This window comes from Phocoena phocoena, chromosome 2, assembly GCF_963924675.1.
Source record: "Phocoena phocoena chromosome 2, mPhoPho1.1, whole genome shotgun sequence".
NCBI classification, from domain to species: Eukaryota; Metazoa; Chordata; class Mammalia; order Artiodactyla; family Phocoenidae; genus Phocoena; species Phocoena phocoena.
In genome coordinates this window covers 25025947-25046843 of record NC_089220.1, presented here as the reverse complement: position 1 = coordinate 25046843, position 20897 = coordinate 25025947, and the positions used below count along the sequence as shown (strand labels likewise).

The window sequence follows — 20897 nt, the reverse complement described above, 5'->3', positions numbered from 1 at the left end:
AAATCTTGTAGCCATGCTCTCTATACATCCCCACAAGAGCAGGCAGGCTTCCTAAATAATTAAAAACTGAACAAGTAGGAGGCAGAGCAGAAGTCCCTCCAGCCATAGTGTTGTGTTGTGGGGAAGAGATGGATTTGTAAATCCTAGAGCAAGGTTCTGCCTACCCGAGGCGACGGCTGGGTAGAGACCCTGGGGGAAGCCACTGTCACCATGTCTGACCAGGAGGCAAAATCTTCAACTGAGGACTTGGGGGGTAAGAAGGAAGGAGAGAACACTAAACTCAAAGTCATCAGACAGGATAGCAGTGAGATTCACTTCAAGGTGAAAATGATGACGCATCACAAGGAACTCAAAGAATCATACTGTCAAAGACAGGGAGTTCCCATGAATTCACTCAGGTTTCTCTTTGAAGGTCAGAGAATTGCTGATACTCACACTCCAAAAGAACTGGGAATGGAGGAAGAAGATGTGATTGAAGTTTATCAGAAACAAATGGGAGCGTTCAATGGTTTAGATTTTTTAATTCTTCTCCCTCAATCCTTTTTTTATTTTTAAAAATAGTTCTGGGCTTCCCTGGTGGCGCAGTGGTTGGGAGTCCGTCTGCCGATGCAGGGGACACGGGTTCGTGCCCCAGTCTGGGAGGATCCCGCGTGCCGCAGAGCGGCTGGGCCCGTGAGCCGCGGCTGCTGAGCCTGCACGTCCGGAGCTTGTGCTCCGCAACGGGAGAGACCACGACAGTGAGAGGCCCGCGTACCTCAAAAAAAAAAAAAAAAAAGTTCTTTTGTAATGTAGTGTTCAAAACAGAATTGAAAACTGGCACCCCATTTCTTTAAAACACCTGGTAATTTGAATTCTAGTGCCCATTATCCATTATTGTTTGTTTTCACTGTGCTGATTTTTGGTGATCAAACCTCAGCCCCCTTCATATTGCCCTCTCCTTTTTAAAAATTACATGTGTGCACAGAGAGGCCACCTTTTCCAGGACTGTGCATTTGCACGCTTGTGATAAATAACAGCGACTAATGCGAGTGTTCATAATGACTTTCCAATTGGCCCTGAAGTTCTAGCATGTGATTGCTTCACTCCTGGACTGTGACTTTCAGTGGGAGATGGAAGTTTTTCAGAGAACTGAACTATGGAAAAATGCCCTTTCCTTAACTTAAAGCTACTTTTAAAATCTGAGGGTCTGCACCAAAAGAACAGGAATATCAGGTTGGAGTCAAGGTGACAGAGGTGCTGAGAATAATGACTAACTCCAAAGATGGCTTCACTGCAGAGAAAGCATTTTAAGATGAAAGAAAAACCTTGCTTGAAGATCCCAGAAAAGTTCTACTTTTCATTAGCAGTTAAAGTTATTCATGCAGAAGTGTATACAACAGAACACTGCTCTTTTTGGTACTTTTTGGCCTGGGATATGGGTTTTAAATGGACACTGTCTGTACCAGCTTCATTAAAATAAACAAAATACTTGTTAAAAAAAACTGAATAAGTAAAGGTAACAATGGGGGGAAAAACCTTTTCTACAAGTAGTAGCAAATATTTGGTACTTGTTAAAATTTTGATAATTTTTGCTTATTTTATGAATCTTACAAATGTATAGATACTGAAATTGATTTTCATGCCAACAGAAATATATTGATAATTAACAAGGTTAAACCATGAAGGAACTTCTACTTCATGATATATATATTTTTCACATTTAGATGATACCGTAGTTGGTGAGTTGGGCAGAAGAGGGATTAATCCTTAACTGGGTCCTAAAGTTTTCTTCGTTAAAGAATCAGTCTCTTCTTCATTCATCTTTCTAAATCATCAGTAGTCACTCTCTTTGAACAGCTCTAAAGTGAGGGGGCAAAGCAGCAGACAACGCTCTCAACTCTCACCACAGCACTTTCTAGATCAATAAATTATGTACTTGTCACAAGTATCCAGTCAGGATGCATCATGAAGAGCAGCAACTCACGGCCTCCTGGAAGGAGCAAGAGAGACAAAAGAATGCCAGCAAACACACAGATCAACTGACCTTTATGGTCATCCTTAGTTCTTTAACTTCTACATGAACACCTGCAGAGATGTAGATGAAAATTAACATCATTATATCTAAAAATATCTTAAAATACCAAAAGGGACTGGAGAAGGAAGTAGTGGTGGAAGAGAGAATAGAGCATAGGATGTAAAAAAAACATCAATGAAGCTATTTTTAAAACCACACTATGCTGGAACTTGAATTTATCTATTCATGTTTTTCACATGACCTCAGACAAAGAAGAATAAAGTATCCTATTTAAAAATGTTACCTTGGGACTTCCCTGGTGGTGCAGTGGTTAAGAATCCACCTGCCGGGGCTTCCCTGGTGGTACAGTGGTTGAGAGTCCACCTGCCGATGCAGGGGATACGGGTTCGTGCCCTGGTCCGGGAAGATCCCACATGCTGCAGAGCAACTAAGCCCGTGCGCCACAACTACTGAGCCTGTGCTCTAGAGCCTGCAAGCCACAGCTACTGAGCCCACATGACACAACTACTGAAGCCTGCACACCTAGAGCCCATGCTCCGCAACAAGAGAAGCCACCACAATGAGAAGCCCGCCTACTGCAACAGAGTAGCCCCCGCTAGCCGCAACTAGAGAAAGCCCGTGCGCAGTAATGAAGACCCAATGCAGCCAAAAGTAAAAATAAATAAATTTATTAAATAAATAAAATAAAAATTAAAATGTTACCTAAAACAAAAGTAAAAGAAATATTAGCTAAAAGGCAGGGCAGACTGACTTTAATAACACTTAAGTCCCAATTAAATGGCACTAGACAATCTTCCCGTTAGGCTCTTAAAGAGTTCCAGGGAACAGAGGAAAATAAATGTACCTTTCTGCTCCAGTGAACAGTCTTGTAAAAGGGATATTTATAAGGGACTTTCAGGAAGCAAGAGTTCAGTAACTTTGGAACACTGAAGCAAAATGAGTGGGAACTAGGTTTACCATCTTCTAGACACAGCCCCTGTTTTGCTAGACTGTCAACAAATATCAAAGTGCTCAGCTTGGGCAATTGTTAAGTTAATGAACATCAAAGGAGACAGCCCGCCCCTCCCTACCCTAGGGATACTGTTCTAAAGAAGCCCTTTGGTTCTTTATCTCCCTACAAGAATGCATACAAGTATTTGAATCTACTCTCCCATTATTACTACTGCTATTTCTCTCAACAGCTAGAGCAGCTCGTTAACACCAAGCACTGCACAGTGAATTCCTGTCACAAGCACTTGTTTATCACCCTCTCCCTAGTAGTAGTTTAATCCTTTAATTAGTTTTAATGCCCAAAACTAGGATTTCCTGAGGACTGCCACAGGATGTGCAACAAGCAGCAGGGGCCAAGGCTTTAAGTTGTTGATTCAATATAATCAAGAATTTTTTAAAATGGTTGCTAACGCAGAACCAGAAACAAAAGGAAGAAAAGAGGCCAAGTGCCTCTGAAAAATTAAGGAACTGAGTTTTAAAGGGTGCCAGCTCACAATTAGGACAGAAAGGCTTAATTTGTCCAGACTGTCCTACTGTCCTCCTTTGGTACTGGAACATATCACAAGCTACTTTTAGACAGAAATGAAGGGATGAGGAAATATGCGTACTGTGGTCAAGCACCAACGGACAGATGAAGAGGGTTAGCAAATACAGCAATCACTGGTGAAGGCGAGGCTTGGAATTAAACTAGTTTCAGAGGCAGAAGGCAAGGCAATAAGTAAGAATTTCACAAAACTGATTAGGATTGAACATTTTAAAAAAAGAGTATATAGTGAGCAAGGCCTTTTGTAGGTTACGTACAAAATTTGAGAATCTGAATTAATAGGCTATAAAAAATACAAGTAGCATTAAAACAAAATAATTCCAACCATCCTTAAGAGGCCTGAACATAGGTCTCTGAATCCTTAGTTGTCTCTTTTCCCTCTCCTAATTTGTTCTAACTTCACCTATGCCACTGATTCATTCAGCAAGGATCACCAGCTCTTTAGAAGGAAGCAGCAATGCATTTAGATTTCCAAAAACAATGAAAATTGGCAACTTAACATCACCACCAAACTCCTGTTCCGCAGGCCAATATTTCCCTTATTTTTCTTTTAAAAGAAAACAGATCAAATATCTTGTCTTCCAATTTCCTTTCTTTTCCCCAATTACCACCAATCAGTAGAGTTGCTTTTGGTTCTCATTGATGTAAACGAGCTCAAGAAAAAAAGAGAGAGAATCCTCAAATCTCTTAAAAGTTTGCATTATTAATTGAGATTTTATTTAAAATGCATAGTCTAAGGCCTTGTCCACCAAGACTCATGGTCAGGTGAAACAGACTCGAATCCTCATTTTTAACAAGCTCTATAACTGTGGTGCTCAACCCTGGCTGCACATTAGAATCATCTGGGGTGCTTTTAAATAACATCCTGCAGGAGCCTCAACCCCCAGATAGTCATGGGTCTGCAAAGGGGCGTGACACTGTCATTATTACGAATTTTTAAGCTTTCCTGTGTGTGACCAAGGTTAGGAACCACCATACTAAAAGTAACTTTGACACAGGTGGTCCATGGACAAAGTTTGAAAACAGGGGCTTAAAAGAGTACACCTTAATGAGATCCTTCTGGAACTCATTCCACGTATCTACGTCAACGTAGATAGCAGGCAGATACAAGTATTTAGATAATTTATTTTTTCTAAACCACAGGTGACAATTAAAAAAAAAATCAGGGCTTCCCTGGTGGCGCAGTGGTTGAGAGTCTGCCTGCCGATGCAGGGGACACAGGTTCGTGCCCCGGTCCGGGAAGATCCCACATGCCGCGGAGCGGCTGGGCCCGTGAGCCATGGCCGCTGAGCCTGCGTGTCTGGAGCCTGTGCTCTGCAACGGGAGAGGCCACAACAGTGAGAGGCCTGCGTAATGCAAAAAAATAAAAAAAATAAAAAATAAATAATTCTGGGGGAGGGACTTCCCTGGCGGTCCAGAGGTTAAGACTCTGTGCTTCCACCGCAGGGGTCACAGGTTTGACCCCTGGTCAGGGAACTAAGACCCCACATGCTGCACAGTGCAGCCAAAATTAAAGAAAAGACAAATAAAAAAATAATTTGGGGGGAAAAAAGCAATTCCAACTGTGTTAATATTGAGAAAGGGACCTCCCTGGTGGCACAATGGTTAAGACTCTGTGCTCCCAATGCCTGGAGCCCGGGTTCGATCCCTGGTCAGGGAACTAGATCCCACATGCATGCCACAACTAAGAGTTCGCATGCCACAACTAAGGAGCCCATGAGCCGCAACTAAGGAGCCCGCCTGCTGCAACTAAGACCCGGCACAACCAAATAAATAAAATAAATATTAAAAAAGAAAAGATTGAGAAAGTTATTCCTCTTCAACAAACAAAACAGAGACTGGGCTATAAAGCTGACAAATTATAAGTGATGAGAAGAAATGGTCATTCATCTCACCCAAACAGTAAATGAACAAATCAAATCATGGAAAAAAAATCTTTAAAATTAATTTTATTATGAAATAAAACTAAGGTAGTTCACCCACTTCAATCTTAAAAAAATAATAATAATGTGATTCACAGTAGTTTAATTAAGAGTTTAGTTCCCTTATATCATCTTACCACATCTTCTCCAATATGAGGGGCATCGACTTCGGGGCTCCTTTCCTGTCCAAGGGGAACATCCTCAAACTCCTTATTTATGTTGTGCATTAATAACAACATTCTACTAAATGAACAAGTCTACATTTGTTCAAAGGTTAGCTTCCAGCCTGCTGCCTGTGGGCATCTTAACAGCCAGCTTAAAACAAACTCTGAAACAAGACGCAAAAGGAGAGACCCCTCTTGTGGCGAGAAATTTTTATTAGCACTGGATTTGGAAGAAATAAATGGGAGTGGAAGAAGTAATAGACAGACCGTGCTACAAAAGCTCTTGAGTATTCAGGATAGATTTCTGAAGCAGAGAGGGAGGTTAAAGGGGTTACTGATCCATGGAGAGGAAAGAGGTAGGCTTTCATTTGTAGGGGCGATTACTCACAACTAAACTTAGCTGTTTTTTTGAAAATTCGCAGACAAGAAATCAGAAAATTAAAAATAGATTATGAAGTGAATGGAGTTCAGGAAAGCCACATTCTACTTGAAGACAAAATATTGAGAAAACTTATCTTGTGTGTGAGCTCAATTTTCTCTACCTGTAAAGTGGTTATACTGCTTGCTGATTTCAGAAGGCTTTAGCCATTCGTTAAAAAGCCCTTTTTGCTAGATAATAAAGAGGCTACTTTACAGAAAGAAAATCTTTTTCTTTGATTGCTGGTAATTTACTAAAGTGATATATATTCCATAGGAAAAATCCATTTAGATAGAAAAATTAGTAAGAAACATAAAGTCTATAAGATCTGAATTTGCTTCAAATAATTAGCTGGATTTAAGGAAGTTTAAGGGGGTTTTTTGGGGGTGGGGGTGAGGGAGGAGGAGAAGGAAGGAGAGAAACCAAGAAAAGGGGAAGCTGAACAAAAGAAGAATTTATTTGTGGCTCTGAAACCAGTCCTTTCTGGAATCTTACCCCTACCACTAGACTATACACATTTTCAAAGGCAAGGATCATGTATTGTTCAACTCTGTACCCCTCAACAGCATACCCACCACAGGACACAGAGCAAGTGCTTGAGAAATGTTTGATAAATGAAGAATTAAATATTTCTCAACAGTGTTCTAGGCTGTAAGTTACAAGAAAGGAGGGATCTAATCTACTCTCCAGCATTAAATATACCGCTAAACTGTACTGTGGCTAAGAATTAAACTGTGTTCTTTAGAAAACTTGATTTTTACTTAGATGAATCTCTAATAGTGAAATAAACAAATTACATAAAAGCAGATACATAATAATAAAGAGGAACCCAAATATTCCTAGGCTCAGAAAGCATAGGGATTGGAAAGAAGGGTACCCAGGTTCAACCAAATGAAAAGCCCGCCTGCCAAAGGTAACGAGCGGATGTCAGCACCCCCTCTCCAGAAGCAGGAAATTCTCTTTATGACCACTCCCACCGCCACCCTCTCTCAAGACTGTTTTCTTTAAGGGTTCTGCCCCTTCAGCATGGGGATCCTGGAATGCTTTAAAAAAAAAAAAAAAAGTTTTTTAAAAAAAGGATGGGCAGAGAATCTGAATAGAACTTTACAAAAAAAGCTTCTCAGTTCTAATTAGCTTTTGACAGTTCTTGGGATTCTCAAGGTGATCATTTAACACCTCATTAACAAGTCTATTATAGGAATTAATTCAAATGAGCCAAACCGAATTTTAATTAAACCTCTATCTGCCCAAGGTATTCTTTTTCTTCCTCCTTATGCCAACAGCCACCTGAATGAGCTCTCAGTTCCCTTCAATACTAAGAAGTACAAAAAGTGCAGTTTTCTACAGAGAAAGTTATTTCTGTCATCATATTAAAATTTATCTAGTAAAATGTACCTATCTAGTTTATTTTGTTCCACAATTTGGCCATTCTGGCTTAACATTCAAGTATACAAGCAACGTACTTTAAGAACCCATCCATTTTCTAATATTTCTCGATCATGTGTGTGTTCATTCATTCACCAAATTTATCAAAAGGCTACTAGATTTCAGACACTAAGCTAGGTGCTGTGCTTGTTATTAACTACATCTTTGGACAGAAATAAAATACATCAAAACACAACTCTGGAAAATGGAAAAGCGCAATTTTAGTTCCTTTGGTCAGACATTTTGCCTTGATTCATAAATAGATCTTACAGCTAAATTTCTATTACTGGACGTGGATTAGTGATGTGTGAAGTAAAATCTAGAATTTCAAATGTCTTGTGTAATTTGTCAGAATTTCCTAGGTCTCATTTTTTTCTACTCACCAGCCTGTTCTAACTCAGTATGTCTACTCAAGGTACAAACACAATTCCTAACCACTGTTATCTTAGGTAAGACAGCTCTTAGGTGGTTCCTAGGCAAGACGGCTCTCAGTATCTACCCATCACTGTAGTCACATAGCCCTCTCTTCTTTGAGAAAAGGATAGGAATTGGAGGGGAAATGTGGAAAAGACTGGGAGAAAGAAGAAAAGAGTGCTTACAAAGTAGGGTAGGGAAAGGATCTCAACTGCCCCTGCATGCTGCAGCTTTTCTGAAGGCTCTACACTCTCATCACCAAAGAATAACAAGTCTTCCCACAAAAAAGATGAAAACATTTATCAATAATCAACCACAGACTATTTGTGTGTATGTTTAAGGCTTACTTTCAAACTTATCTTAGGCAGGATTTACTTTCATGTAAGTTATTAATGTACTCTGGAGTCTAAAACAAAAAAAGTTTTAAATATAAAAGTAACATATTCAATCTGGTAAAATAAAATTCTAATAGTACAGAAAATTATTTAAAAAAAAAAAAAAAAAAGAAGTTTCCCTCCTCCACCCAGCCACCTCCATTCCCACTCCCAGCAAGAAGTTCCAGGCTCTGTTTCTGGCTCTCTGCGTGGCTAGTACCAAAATGCTGAATAATAAACCTACACCTCTGCTGCCTCTTCCGTCAAGCCTGGATGGTGCTTAGATAAGGCATCTGTACTCCTACTTTCCATGTTTCCTCCACTAATCACCACCACTTTTTGTAATACTACTATTTTAAAATTCTTCTAGTGGCTAGTTATCTTTATAAATTTAAAGACTATTTCTTTCTTTTTTCTTTTTTTTGGCTGCGCTGCGTGGCTTGCAGAATCTTAGTTCCCCAACCAGGGACTGAACCCAGGTCACAGAAGTGAAAGCACCGAGTCCTAACCACTGGACTGCCAAGGAGTTCCCTAAAGACTATTTTGTAATTTCAAAATGTGTTGTTTATAAACTTAAGACGGTATCTACTGACTCTGAAGAGAAAAAATAAAGTATGAATACTAATAAGATACACAGGACTCAAATTTAATTCATTCAGGACAAAACCAAAAATTATTAGACATGCTGAATGTGGCAATAATAAACTTCATATACTCATTGGAATTATGCTATTATTAGCCAATTAGCGACATGTTAAAGAGAAAAAAATCGAAATTCAGTAACATAAAATACTTGAGATATACAGTTAAAATTACAATGAAGGGGGGGCAATAGAGGGGTGAGGGGTGGGAGGCACGCACTATTGGGTGTAAGATAGGCTGAAGAATGTAGGGTACAACACAGGGAATATAGCCAACATTTAGTAATAACTGTAAATGGAAAGTAACCTTTAAAAATTGTTTAAAAAGTTAAAGATTTTTTAAATTAAAAAAATCTTATTTACATTTTAAAAATTGCATGAAAAGGCTTAGAGAATTACAATGAAAAGGCTTAGAGATTTCATTATATGTTCAGTATTTTAGGACTGGGACAACAATTGTAACATCTATCGTATAAGTCTATTGATTGACTTACACACTTTGAAGAAAACATTGTGTTCAAACATTAAGCACTGGCTCTGTGAGACAAAATTATAAATGTGAGATATAAAGTTGTGAAACATGGCTTTTGGAAGGAAAACATGAATCAGCACAAAGGTGTCATAAAAGACAGCATTTCACTTTGTTGTGAAGAATAAAGAGAATTTCGGTGACAGGAGGATGAGCATTCTGTCAGAAGCACCAAACTGGTTTAAATGAGGGTACAGGAAAAGACGGGTAAGCTAAAATCAAACTATAGAGGATCTCAAACATCCTATAAAGAATTGAACTTTAATCTGTAGGCAACCAGGAGTTACTAAAGACTGCTATTCTATATTTCGGCATCTTTAGGCAGACACCAACAGAAGCTGTACGTTAGGAAGATTAATAAGTGGTACAGGAAAGACTGGAGCAAGGAAAATGCAGTTATGAGTGGTGCAACTGTTTAAGGAACAGGGAGTCAGGGCCTGAAACAGTCATATGGCAGCGGGAATAAGCAGAAGTGACAGGCAGAATCAACAGATTTTGACTTAGACATGGGGAAATGTGGCTACGATTTCAGGCCTACATAACCTGAAGACAGTTATATATTTAGTTGAGAAGATGAAGAGAGGATACAATGAGAAAAAGCAGCGTAATTTCTGTGCTGTTCCTGTTAAAGATACGTAGGCTGAATCTTAATCACGAGGAAACACTAGATGAACCCAAATTGAGGGATATTCTGTATAATAACTGGCCTGTAATTGTTAAAAGTGTCAACGTCACAGAAGTCAAAGAAAGACCGAGGAACTGTGACTGAAGCAGAGTAAAGAGACGTGACAACTAAGTACAAAAGGTGACTCTAAGCCACATCCACAGCCTCAGGATGCTGGTCCGAGGCTGATAATGCATCATTATCAGTTACTGAAATAATTAATAACATGTGCATATTAGTTAATTAAACAACATATTAGTGTAAATTTCTTGCTGTGGTCGGTTGTATTACAGTTCTGTAGGAAGTGCACACTAAAGCATTTGGGATGATGGGGCTTCAGATCAGCAACTAACTCTCAACTGGTTCAGGAAAAAAGGTTTTTTTGGGCTGTACTTCCAACTTTTATGTAAGCTTGTGATTGTTTTACGGATGAGAAAACGATTTAAAAACATTATGATGAGGGGCTTCCATGGTGGTCCAGTGGTAAAGAATCCACCTTCCAATGCAGGGGATGTGGGTTCAATCCCTGGTTGGGGAACTAAGATCCCACATGCCTCGCGGCAACTAAGCCCGCATGCCACAACTAGGGAGTGTGCACGGCACAAACTACAGAGCCCACGCGCTCTGGAGCCCATGTGCCACAACTAGAGAGAAGCCCTCGTGCCGCAACGAAGAGCCCACGAGCCACAATGAAAGATCCCGCGTGCCACAACTAAGACCCGACACAGCCAAAAATATAAATAAATAAGTAAATAAAATAAATATTAAAAAAATTATGATGAGAAACATCAACTCTGCCATATGACTACAGGTCTACATCACAGAATTTAGGGACAAACATTTGAAATTATTGTGACTTTTTTTTCATAATTTTTAGTTCTCTTCCCCAGCCCCCAGTTCCTTAAAGCCAACAGGGAAAAGCAAGAACACCAAGGAAGATTAGAATGCTCCTGTTTTTCCCTACAATGTCCATTTGTTTCCAGAAGTTGCAGGAAGTTTCAAAAAATGAAATAATATATACATTTAAAAATAAAAGACAGGAAAGATGATCGTTGTACAGCAACAAGAGACGTGCACTACACATCCACAAGGGTCCATATTGGGCCAAGAAAGAAGAAAATAAATACTTTTGAAGATGTAATATATGAGCTCCTTAAGTTCCTAAATCAGTCTCAAAAATGAAATTGTGCCTCAAATTTATGATCATATATATATATAAAATGCTAACAGCTCCAATAACAGAGTAGCTTAGAGAAGATATAAAAATTCATGATCTTAAAACACACACACACACACACACACACACACACACACACCTTTCAAACACTGTATGTTCAGAAAAGTGAATCTGAGTCTCAAAGGGGTAAGGGTGTGGTAATGAGATTAGAACCCATAGATGGTAGTGCAACTGGCCCAGGGAAAAAAGCAAACCAAAAAATACTGTGCTGCTCAAGCTCAAGGCGGACTAGAAGGACGTGTGCTCACTCCCTCTTGGGAGGGACGTGTGCTCAAGGCGGACTAGAAGGACGTGTGCTCACTCCCTCTTGGGAGGGACGTGTGCTCAAGGCGGACTAGAAGGACGTGTGCTCACTCCCTCTTGCGAAAGCACAGGAATCACAACTAACTGCTGAACAATCGCTGACAGGAAGACACTGGAACTCATCAAAAAAGACACCCCACATCCAAAGACAAAGGAGAAGCCACAGTGAGACGGAAGGAGGGACGCAATCACAATAAAATCAAATCCTGTAACTGCTGGGTTGGTGACTCACAAACTGGAGAACACTTATACCACATAAGTCCACCCACTGGAGTGAAGGTTCTGAGCCCCACGTCAGGCTTCCCAACCTGGGGTCTGGCAACGGGAGGAGGAATTCCTAGAGAATCAGATTTTGAAGGCTAGCGGGATCTGACTGCAGCACGTCAACAGGACTGGGGGAAACAGAGACTCCACTCTTGGAGGGCACACACAAAGTAGTGTGCACATCGGGACCCAGGGAAAGGAGCAGTGACCTCATAGGTAGGTCTGGAGACTGAATCAGACCTACCTACTAGTGTTGGAAGGTCTCCTGCAGAGGCGGGGGGTGGGGGGGGTGGCTGTGGCTCACCACGGGGACAAGGACACTGGCAGCAGAAGTTCTGGGAAGTACTACTTGGTGTGAGCCCTCCCAGAGTCCGCCATCAGCCCCACCAAATAGCCGGGTAGGCTCCAGTGCTGGGTCGCCTCAGGCCAAACAACCAACAGGGAGGGAACCCAGCGCCACCCTTCAACAGACAAGCGGATTAAAGTTTTACTGAGCTCTGCCCTCCCCAGAGCAACACCCAGCTCTACCCGCCACCAGTCCCTCCCATCAGGAAGCTTGCACAAGCCTCTTGTCCCTCCCATCAGGAAGCTTGCACAAGCCTCTGGGATAGCCTCATCCACCAGAGGGCAGACAGTAGAAGCAAGCAGAACTACAATTCTGCAGCCCAAAGAACCAAAACTACATTCATAGAAAGACAGACAAAATGAAAAGGCAGAGGATTATGTACCAGATGAAGGAACAAGATAAAACCCCAGAAAAACACTTAAATGAAGTGGAGATAGGCAACATTCCAGAAAAAGAATTCAGAATAATGAGAGTGAAGATGATACAGGACCTTGGAAAAAGAATGGAGGCAAAGATTGAGAAGATGCCAAGATATATTTAACAAAGACCTAGAAGAATTAAAGAACAAATACCTAGAAGAATAAAAGAACAAACAAACAGAGATAAACAATACAATAACTGAAATGAAAATTACACTAGAAGGAATCAATAGCAGAATAACTGAGGCAGAAGAACAGATAAGTGACCTGGAAGACAGAATGGTGGAATTCACTGCCCCGGAACAGAATAAAGAAAAAAGAATGAGGGCTTCCCTGGTGGTGCAGTGGTTGAGAGTCTGCCTGCCGATGCAGGGGACAGGGGCTCGTGCCCCGGTCTGGGAAGATCCCACATGCCGCGGAGCAGCTGGGCCCATGAGCCATGGCCGCTGAGCCTGCGCGTCCGGAGCCTGTGCTCCGCAACGGGAGAGGCCACAACAGTGAGAGGCAATGAAAAGAATGAAGACAGCCTAATAGACCTCTGGGACAACATTAAACGCAACAACATTTGCATAATAGGGGTTTTAGGAGAAGGAGAGAGAGAGAAAGGACCCGAGAATATATCTGAAGAGATTATAGTCAAAAACTTCCCTAACACAGGAAAGGAAATAGCCACCCAAGTCCAGGAAGCACAGAGAGTCCCAGGCAGGATAAACCCAAGGAGAAACACACCGAGACACACAGTAATCAACTTGACAAAAATTAAAGACAAAGAAAAATTACTGAAAGCAACAAGGGTAAAATGACAAATAACATACAAGGGAGCTCCCATAAGGTTAACAGCTGACTTCTCAGCAGAAACTCTACAAGCCAGAAGGGAGTGACATGAAATATTTAAAGTGATGAAAGGGAAGAACCTACAACCAAGATTACATTACCCGGCAAGTATCTCATTCAGATTCAACAGAGAAATCAAAAGCTTTACAGACAAGCAAAAGCTTAAAGAATCCAGCACCACCAAACCAGCTCTGCAACAAATGCTAAATGAATTTCTCTAAGTGGAAAACACAAGAGAAGAAGACCTACAAACACAAACCCATAACAATTAAGAAAACGGTAATAGGAACATACATGTCGATAATTACCTAAATGTGAATGGATTAAATGCTCCAACCAAAAGAAACAGGCTTGCTGAATGGATATAAAAACAAGACCCAAATGTATGCTGTCTACAAGAGACCCACTTCAGACCTAGGGACACATACAGACTGAAAGTGAGGGGATGCAAATGGAAATCAAAAGAAGCTGGAGTAGCAATACTCGTATCAGATAAAATAGACTTTAAAAAAAAGACTGTTACAAGAGACAAGGAAGGACACTATATAATGATCAAGGGATCAATCCAAGAAGAAGATTTTACAATTATAAATATGTATGAGCAAACACAGAAGCACCTCAATACATAAGGCAAATGCTAACAGCTATAAAAGAGGAAATCAATGAAAACACAATAATAGTGGGGGACTTTAACACCTCACTTACTCTAGTGGATAGATCATCCAGACAGAAAATTAATAAGGAAACACAAACTTTAAATAACACAATAGGCCAGATAGATTTAATTGATATTAATAGGACATTCCATCCAAAAATAGCAGATTACACTTTCTTCTCAAGTGCGCACGGAACATTCTCCAGGATAGATCACATCTTGAGTCACAAATCAAGCCTCGGTAAATTTAAGAAAATTGAAATCATATCAAACATCTTTTCTGACAATGCTATGAGATTAGAAATTAATTACAGGGAAAAAATGTAAAAAACACAAACACATGGAGGCTAAACAATACATTATTAAATAACCAAGAGATCACTGAAGAAATCAAAGAGGAAATCCTAGAGAGAAATGGCAACAAAAACACGACGATCCAAAACCTATGGGATGCAGCAAAAGCAATTCTAAGAAGGAAGTTTATAGCAATACAATCCTACCTCAAGAAACAAGAAAAATCTCAGATAAACAATCTAACCTTACACCTAGAAGAAATAGAGAAAGAAGAACAAACAAAACCCAAAGTTAGTAGAGGGAAAGAAATCATAAAGATCAGAGCAGAAATAAATAGAAACAAAGAAAACAGTAGCAAACATCAATAAAACGAAAAGCTGGTTCTTTGAGAAGATAAACAAAACTGATAAACCTTTAGCCAGACTCACCAAGAAAAAGAGGGAGAGGACTCAAATCAATAAAATTGGAAATTAAAAAGGAGAAATTACAATGGACACTGCAGAAACAGAAAGCATCATTAAGAGACCACTACAAGCAACTCTATGCCAATAAAATGGACAACCTGGAAGAAATGGACAAATCCTTAGAAAGATACGTATAACCTTCCAAGACTGAACCAGGAAGAAACAGAAAATATGAACAGACCAATCACAAGTAATGAAATTGAAACTGTGATTAAAAATCTTCCAACAAACAAAAGTCCAGGACCACATGGCTTTACAGGTGAATTCTATCAAACATTTAGAGAAGAGCTAACACCCATCCTTCTCAAACTGTTCCAAAAAACTGCAGAGGAAGGAACACTCCCAAACTCATTCTATGAGGCCACCAACACCCTGATACCAAAACCAGACAGAGATACTACAGAAAAAGAAAATTACAGGCCAATACCACTGATGAACATAGATGCAAAAGTCCTCAACAAAATAGTAGCAAACAGAATCCAACAGCATATTAAAGGGATCGTACACAATGATCAATTGGGGTTTATCTCAGGAATGCAAGGATTCTTCAATATACACAAATCAATCAATATGATACACCATATAAACAAACTGAAGGAGAAAAACCATATGATCATCTCAATAGATGCAGAAAAGATTATTGACAAAATTCAACACCCATTTATGATAAAAACTCTCCAGAAAGTGGGCATAGAGGGAACCTACCTCAACATAATAAAGGCCACATACGACAAACCCACAGTAAACATCATTCTCAATGGTGAAAAACTGAAAGCATTTCCTCTAAGATCAGGAACAAGACAAGGATGCCCACTTTTCTCACTATTATTCAACAGTTTTGCAAGTCCTAGCCATGGCAATCAGAGAAGAAAAAGAAATAAAAGGAATACAAATTGGAAAAGAAGTAAAACTGTCACTGTTTGCAGATGACATGATATTATACATAGAGAATCCTAAAGATGCCACCAGTAAACTAATAGAGCTAATCAATGAATTTGGTAAAGTTGCAGGATACAAAATTAATGCACAGAAATCTCTCGCATTCCTATACACTAATAACAAGAGATCAGAAAGAGAAATTAAGGAAACAACCCTATTCACCATTGCAACAAAAAGAATAAAATGCCTAGGAATAAACCTACCTAAGGAGGTAAAAGACCTATACTCAGAAAACTATAAGACACTGATGAAGGAAATCAAAGATGACACAAACACATGGAGAGATATACCATGTTCTTGGATTGGAAGAATCAATATTGTGAAAATGACTATACTACCCAAAGCAATCTACAGATGCAATGCAATCCCTATCAAATTACCAATGGCATTTTTTACAGAACTAGAACAAAAAATCTTAAAATCTGTATGGACACAAAAGACCCCGAATAGCCAAAGCAGTCTTGAGGGAAAAAAACGGAGCTGGAGGAATCAGACTCCCTGACTTCAGACTATATTACAAAGCTACAAAATCAAGACAATATGGTATTGGCACAAAAACAGAAACATAGATCAATGGAACAAGATAGAAAGCCCACAGATAAACCCACACACCTGTGGTCAACTAATCTGTGACAAAGGAGGCAAGGATATACAGAGAAAAAACAGTCTCTTCAATAAGTGGTGCTGGGAAAACTGGACAGCTACATGTACAAAGAATGAAATTAGAACACTTCCTAACACCATACACAAAAATAAATTCAAAATGGATTAGAGACCTAAATGTAAGACCAGACACTATAAAACTCTTAGAGGAAAACATAGGAAGAACACTCTTTGACATAAATCACAGCAAGATCTTTTTTTTTTTTTTTTTTTTGCGGTTCGCGGGCCTCCCACTGTTGCGGCCTCTCCCGCTGCGGAGCACAGGCTCCGGACGCACAGGCCCAGCGGCCATGGCCCACGGGCCCAGCCGCTCCGCGGCACATGGGATCCTCCCGGACCGGGGCACGAACCCGTGTTCCCCGCATCGGCAGGCGGACTCTCAACCACTGCGCCACCAGGGAAGCCCAGCAAGATCTTTTCTGACCCATCTCCTAGACTAATGGAAATAAAAACAAAAATAAACAAATGGGATCTAATGAAACATAAAAGTTTTTGCACAGCAAAGGAAACTATAAACAAAATGAAAAGACAACCTTCAGAATGGGAGAAAATATTTGCAAACGAATCAACGGACAAAGGATTAATCTCCAAAATATGTAAACCACTCATGCAGCTCAATATTAAGAAAAAACAAACAACCCAATCAAAAAATGGGCAGAAGACCTAAATAGACATGTCTCCAAAGAAGACATACAGATGGACACGAGGCACATGAAAAGCTGCTCAACATCACTAATTATAAGAGAAATGCAAATCAAAACTACAATGAGGTATCACCTCACACCTGTTAGAAAGGGCATCATCAGAAAATCTTCAAACAACAAATGCTGGAGAGGGTGTGGAGAAAAGAAAAACCCTCTTGCACTGTTGGTGGGAATGTAAATTGATAAAGCCACTATGGAGAACAGTATGGAGGTTCCTTAAAAAATGTAAAATAGAATTACCATATGACCCAGCAATCCCACTGCTGGGCATATACCTAGAGAAAGCCATAATTCAAAAAGAGACATGCACCCCACTGTTCATTGCAGCACTATTTACAATAGCCAGGTCATGGGTGCAACTTAAATGCCCATCGACAGATGAATGGATAAAGAAGATGCGGTACATATACACAATGGAATATTACTCAGCCATAAAAAGGAACAAAATTGGGTCATTTGTAGAGACATGGATGGACTTAGAGACTGTCATACAGAGTGAAGTAAGCTAGAAAGAGAAAAAACAAATATCGTATATTAACACATATATGTGGAATTTAGAAAAATGGTACAGATGAACCGGTTTGCAAGGCAGAAATAGAGACACAGATGTAGAGAACAAACGTATGGACACCAAGGGGGGAAGTGGGGGTGGGTGATGGGGTGGTGGGATGAATTGGGAGATTGGGATTGACATGTATACACTAATATGTATAAAAGAGATAACTAAAAAGAACTGGTTGTATAAAAATAAATAAATGCTGTGCTAATTGCAGCTTATTTAAAGCCTCTAGTCCTATAATTCTTTGAATTATTTGAAACTGAAACAGGAGGAAAAAATAAATAAATAAAGGAAATCAAGTTCCTGGTGACTCTTTGCTGTCTTTAGTCCCATCTGCAAGGGAATTCCATTGGCTCGGCATCCTGTTTGGTGAGAAAAGCTTCTGGAGTGGCCCCACAGGAAGGACTGTTTATGATGAAATAAGTTTACACAACAGAGAAATTTAAAACATGCAATATATAAAACTATTATGTCTTACAAGAAGGAGAAGATATTATGTCAAAAATGAGCTTTTTCGGGCTTCCCTGGTGGCACAGTGGTTGAGAGTCTGCCTGCCGATGCAGGGGACACGGGTTCGTGCCCCGGTCCGGGAAGATCCCTCATGCTGTGGAGTGGCTGGGTGCGTTAGCCATGGCTGCTGAGCCTGCGTGTCCGGAGCCTGTGCTCCACAATGGGAGAGACCACAGCAGTGAGAGGCCCATGTACCACAATAAATAAATAAATAAATACTTTTAAAAAAAAAAAAGAGCTTTTTCAAATAATGCTTAATATTTGTATGCCTGGTAACAAAAGTCAGAGAATAATAGTAAGGACATGACAAGAAAACCAGCTTCTTACTTTTAATATTCCCTTAAACCAACATTAAATCTAGGACCAAACCCTAACATTACATGATCTTTTCCCCTCTCATTCCTAAATAGAAATCATATGTGAGATATTTACCACAAAGTAAAGAAAGAGTTCTTCCATTTGCAATATCATTATCATATAGCAGTCTCTTCTGTTCATATATGGGTTACACTTTGCTTCCCCCATTCCCAACTCACAGTGCTACTGAAATTCACTGAAAGGAAAACCACTGGTATAGGTCTTAGGCAAATCTGACTCTTTCTAGACAAATTTCTTCAAAATATAATCATGGGTATATTATATTCTGTACTTTTCATGAAAGCTGAAGGGGCAGTAAAATTCTTAACCTATCTGAAACAGGCCACAAGCCTGCCAATATTAAAAAGCCCACAGAAACTATTCAAGAATTTGAGTTTGATACTAGACAAGGCAAGAGAACCAGTGTGTCTGTGTTTTCATATCAACCTAACACCGCTGCAGGACAAGAGTCTCCCCGCTGTCCTCACCTCACTCACTCATCCTCAGGCACTCTACCTATACTATTATGCTCCTGCCACAGTGGCCTTCATACTATTGCTGAACATGGAGTCACCTACATCTCGGGGCCTTCTAGCCCTGGATTTTCAGGGTTAAATTCCCACCTCGCTCAATCTTACCTTCTCAATGACCACCCTATTTAGAATTACAAACTGTGTCTCCAGAACTCCTCAATACCTACCTTTCTTGCTTTTTCCCAGAGTACTTACCACTTTCTAGCAACTGTATGATTTATTTCCCTTATTAGAAACCCCGCAAGGCAGGAATTTGGGGGTATTTTATTCTTTGATGAATCAGCACCTACTACACACTGCAGGCACTCAAATATTTGGTGAATGATTAATAAAACTTCAATTTTTCTATGGTACAGTAATCTCTGGGATTAATACAACAGCCCACTACCCTCTACAGCCCCAGTAACCCCCAAGTATACACCTCATTCAAATGATCTGCTTGGATGCCCACTGCCTATGGATTCTGATTCAGAGAGTCTAACATGTAGTGAGATACTCAATGTTTGTGGAATTAATGAAATTCAATGTTCTGGACATATGAAATTAAGTTTCTCTTGAGGTAGGTGACTTCTATTATAAAATCACACTCAGATAATTGCAGATACCTCTTTTTTAAAGGTCATCTTAAGGCATAGTCAAAGGGCTACTGTCTGGTTCCACCTTTTTTCTTCAAGGACAATGAAAAGATGCATTAAATGATGTCATAGGGCTTCCCTGGTGGCGCAGTGGTTGAGAGTCTGCCTGCCAATGCAGGGGACACGGGTTCGTGCCCTGGTCCTGGAAGATCCCACATGCCGCACAGCAGTTGGGCCCATGAGCCATGGCCACTGATCCTGTGCGTCCGGAGCCTGTGCTCCGCGCAACGGGAGAGGCCGCAACAGTGAGAGGCCCGTGTAGTGCAAAAAAAAAAAAAAAATGATGTCATAAAAATAAGCATTGCCTTAACCCACTCAAATCTAAAAGAAATCAGGCCAAATTTAAATAGGATCAGGTAGCAGGCTTTATGAGAAATGGTTTATCCTCTATTCTGGGAGAGAAACAACATAACCAGCAGAAGTCTGTCACACTAATTAAAAGTTTTAGGGACTAATTTTAAAATATATTATCTAAAGGCTGGTAGTGGCAAGTTTTAAAAATGGCCACAAATTCTTTGACCTGCCTCCCATTTGCGGTGGAGTCTGATTCCCCATGCCCTGCAATCTGGGCTGGCCTTGGTGACTTGCTTGTTAACAACAGATCACAGAAGGTCATGGGGTTTCAGCAGGTTCTTTGCGAATGCTTGCTCTCTGCAGGGTCCTATCTGGATACCCGGTCTCCATGCTGTGAGGAGCCCACGCCACATGGAAAGGACACGTGAAGGTGCTCTGGTCAACAGCCTCAGCTAAGCGCAGCCTTCAAGTCACTCCAGCCCAAGTGATGTGTAAGTGAAGAAGCCTCCAGATGACCCCAGCCCCCAGCCATCAGAGTCTTCCCCAGCCGCCTGGGTCTTCCAAGTTCAAGCCCCAGACACTGTGGAGCAAAGACAAGCTATCCCTGCTGTGCCCTGACCGAATTCCTGACCCGCAGAATCTGTGAGCATAATAAGATGGCTGTTGTTTCACACCACTAAGCTTAGGGGGTGGTTAGAGAGGCAATAGATAAACTGGAAAATGAGTGCTAACCCAAAGTCTATATCTAATTACCATATTTCATTTTCTGTCTACCAGTAGAGCCTAGA

At 40.3% G+C, this 20897-nt stretch overlaps 2 protein-coding genes across 2 annotated transcripts in view; one reads left to right on the top strand and one right to left on the bottom strand.

Annotated features, from left to right (window-relative positions):
* The window catches only part of SPTLC2 (serine palmitoyltransferase long chain base subunit 2), a 109521-nt gene that overhangs the window by 36899 nt on the left and 51725 nt on the right, over positions 1–20897 (bottom strand). The window lies entirely within an intron of this gene.
* LOC136142977 (small ubiquitin-related modifier 1-like) lies at positions 211–20537 on the top strand. Its single transcript, XM_065901274.1, has 2 exons — positions 211–508; positions 20473–20537. Exons 1-2 carry the CDS (start codon positions 211–213, stop codon positions 20535–20537), a joined length of 363 nt encoding a protein of 120 aa, XP_065757346.1.

What these genes read in the sequence shown, in the direction of transcription:
- LOC136142977 (XM_065901274.1), top strand. Translation starts at nt 211, where the DNA reads ATGTCTGACCAGGAGGCAAAATCTTCAACTGAGGACTTGGGGGGTAAG. An exon ending in ACAAATGGGAGCGTTCAATG is followed by an intron (nt 509 to 20,472) that starts GTTTAGATTTTT and finishes TGCTCTCTGCAG; the next exon opens with GGTCCTATCTGGATACCCGG.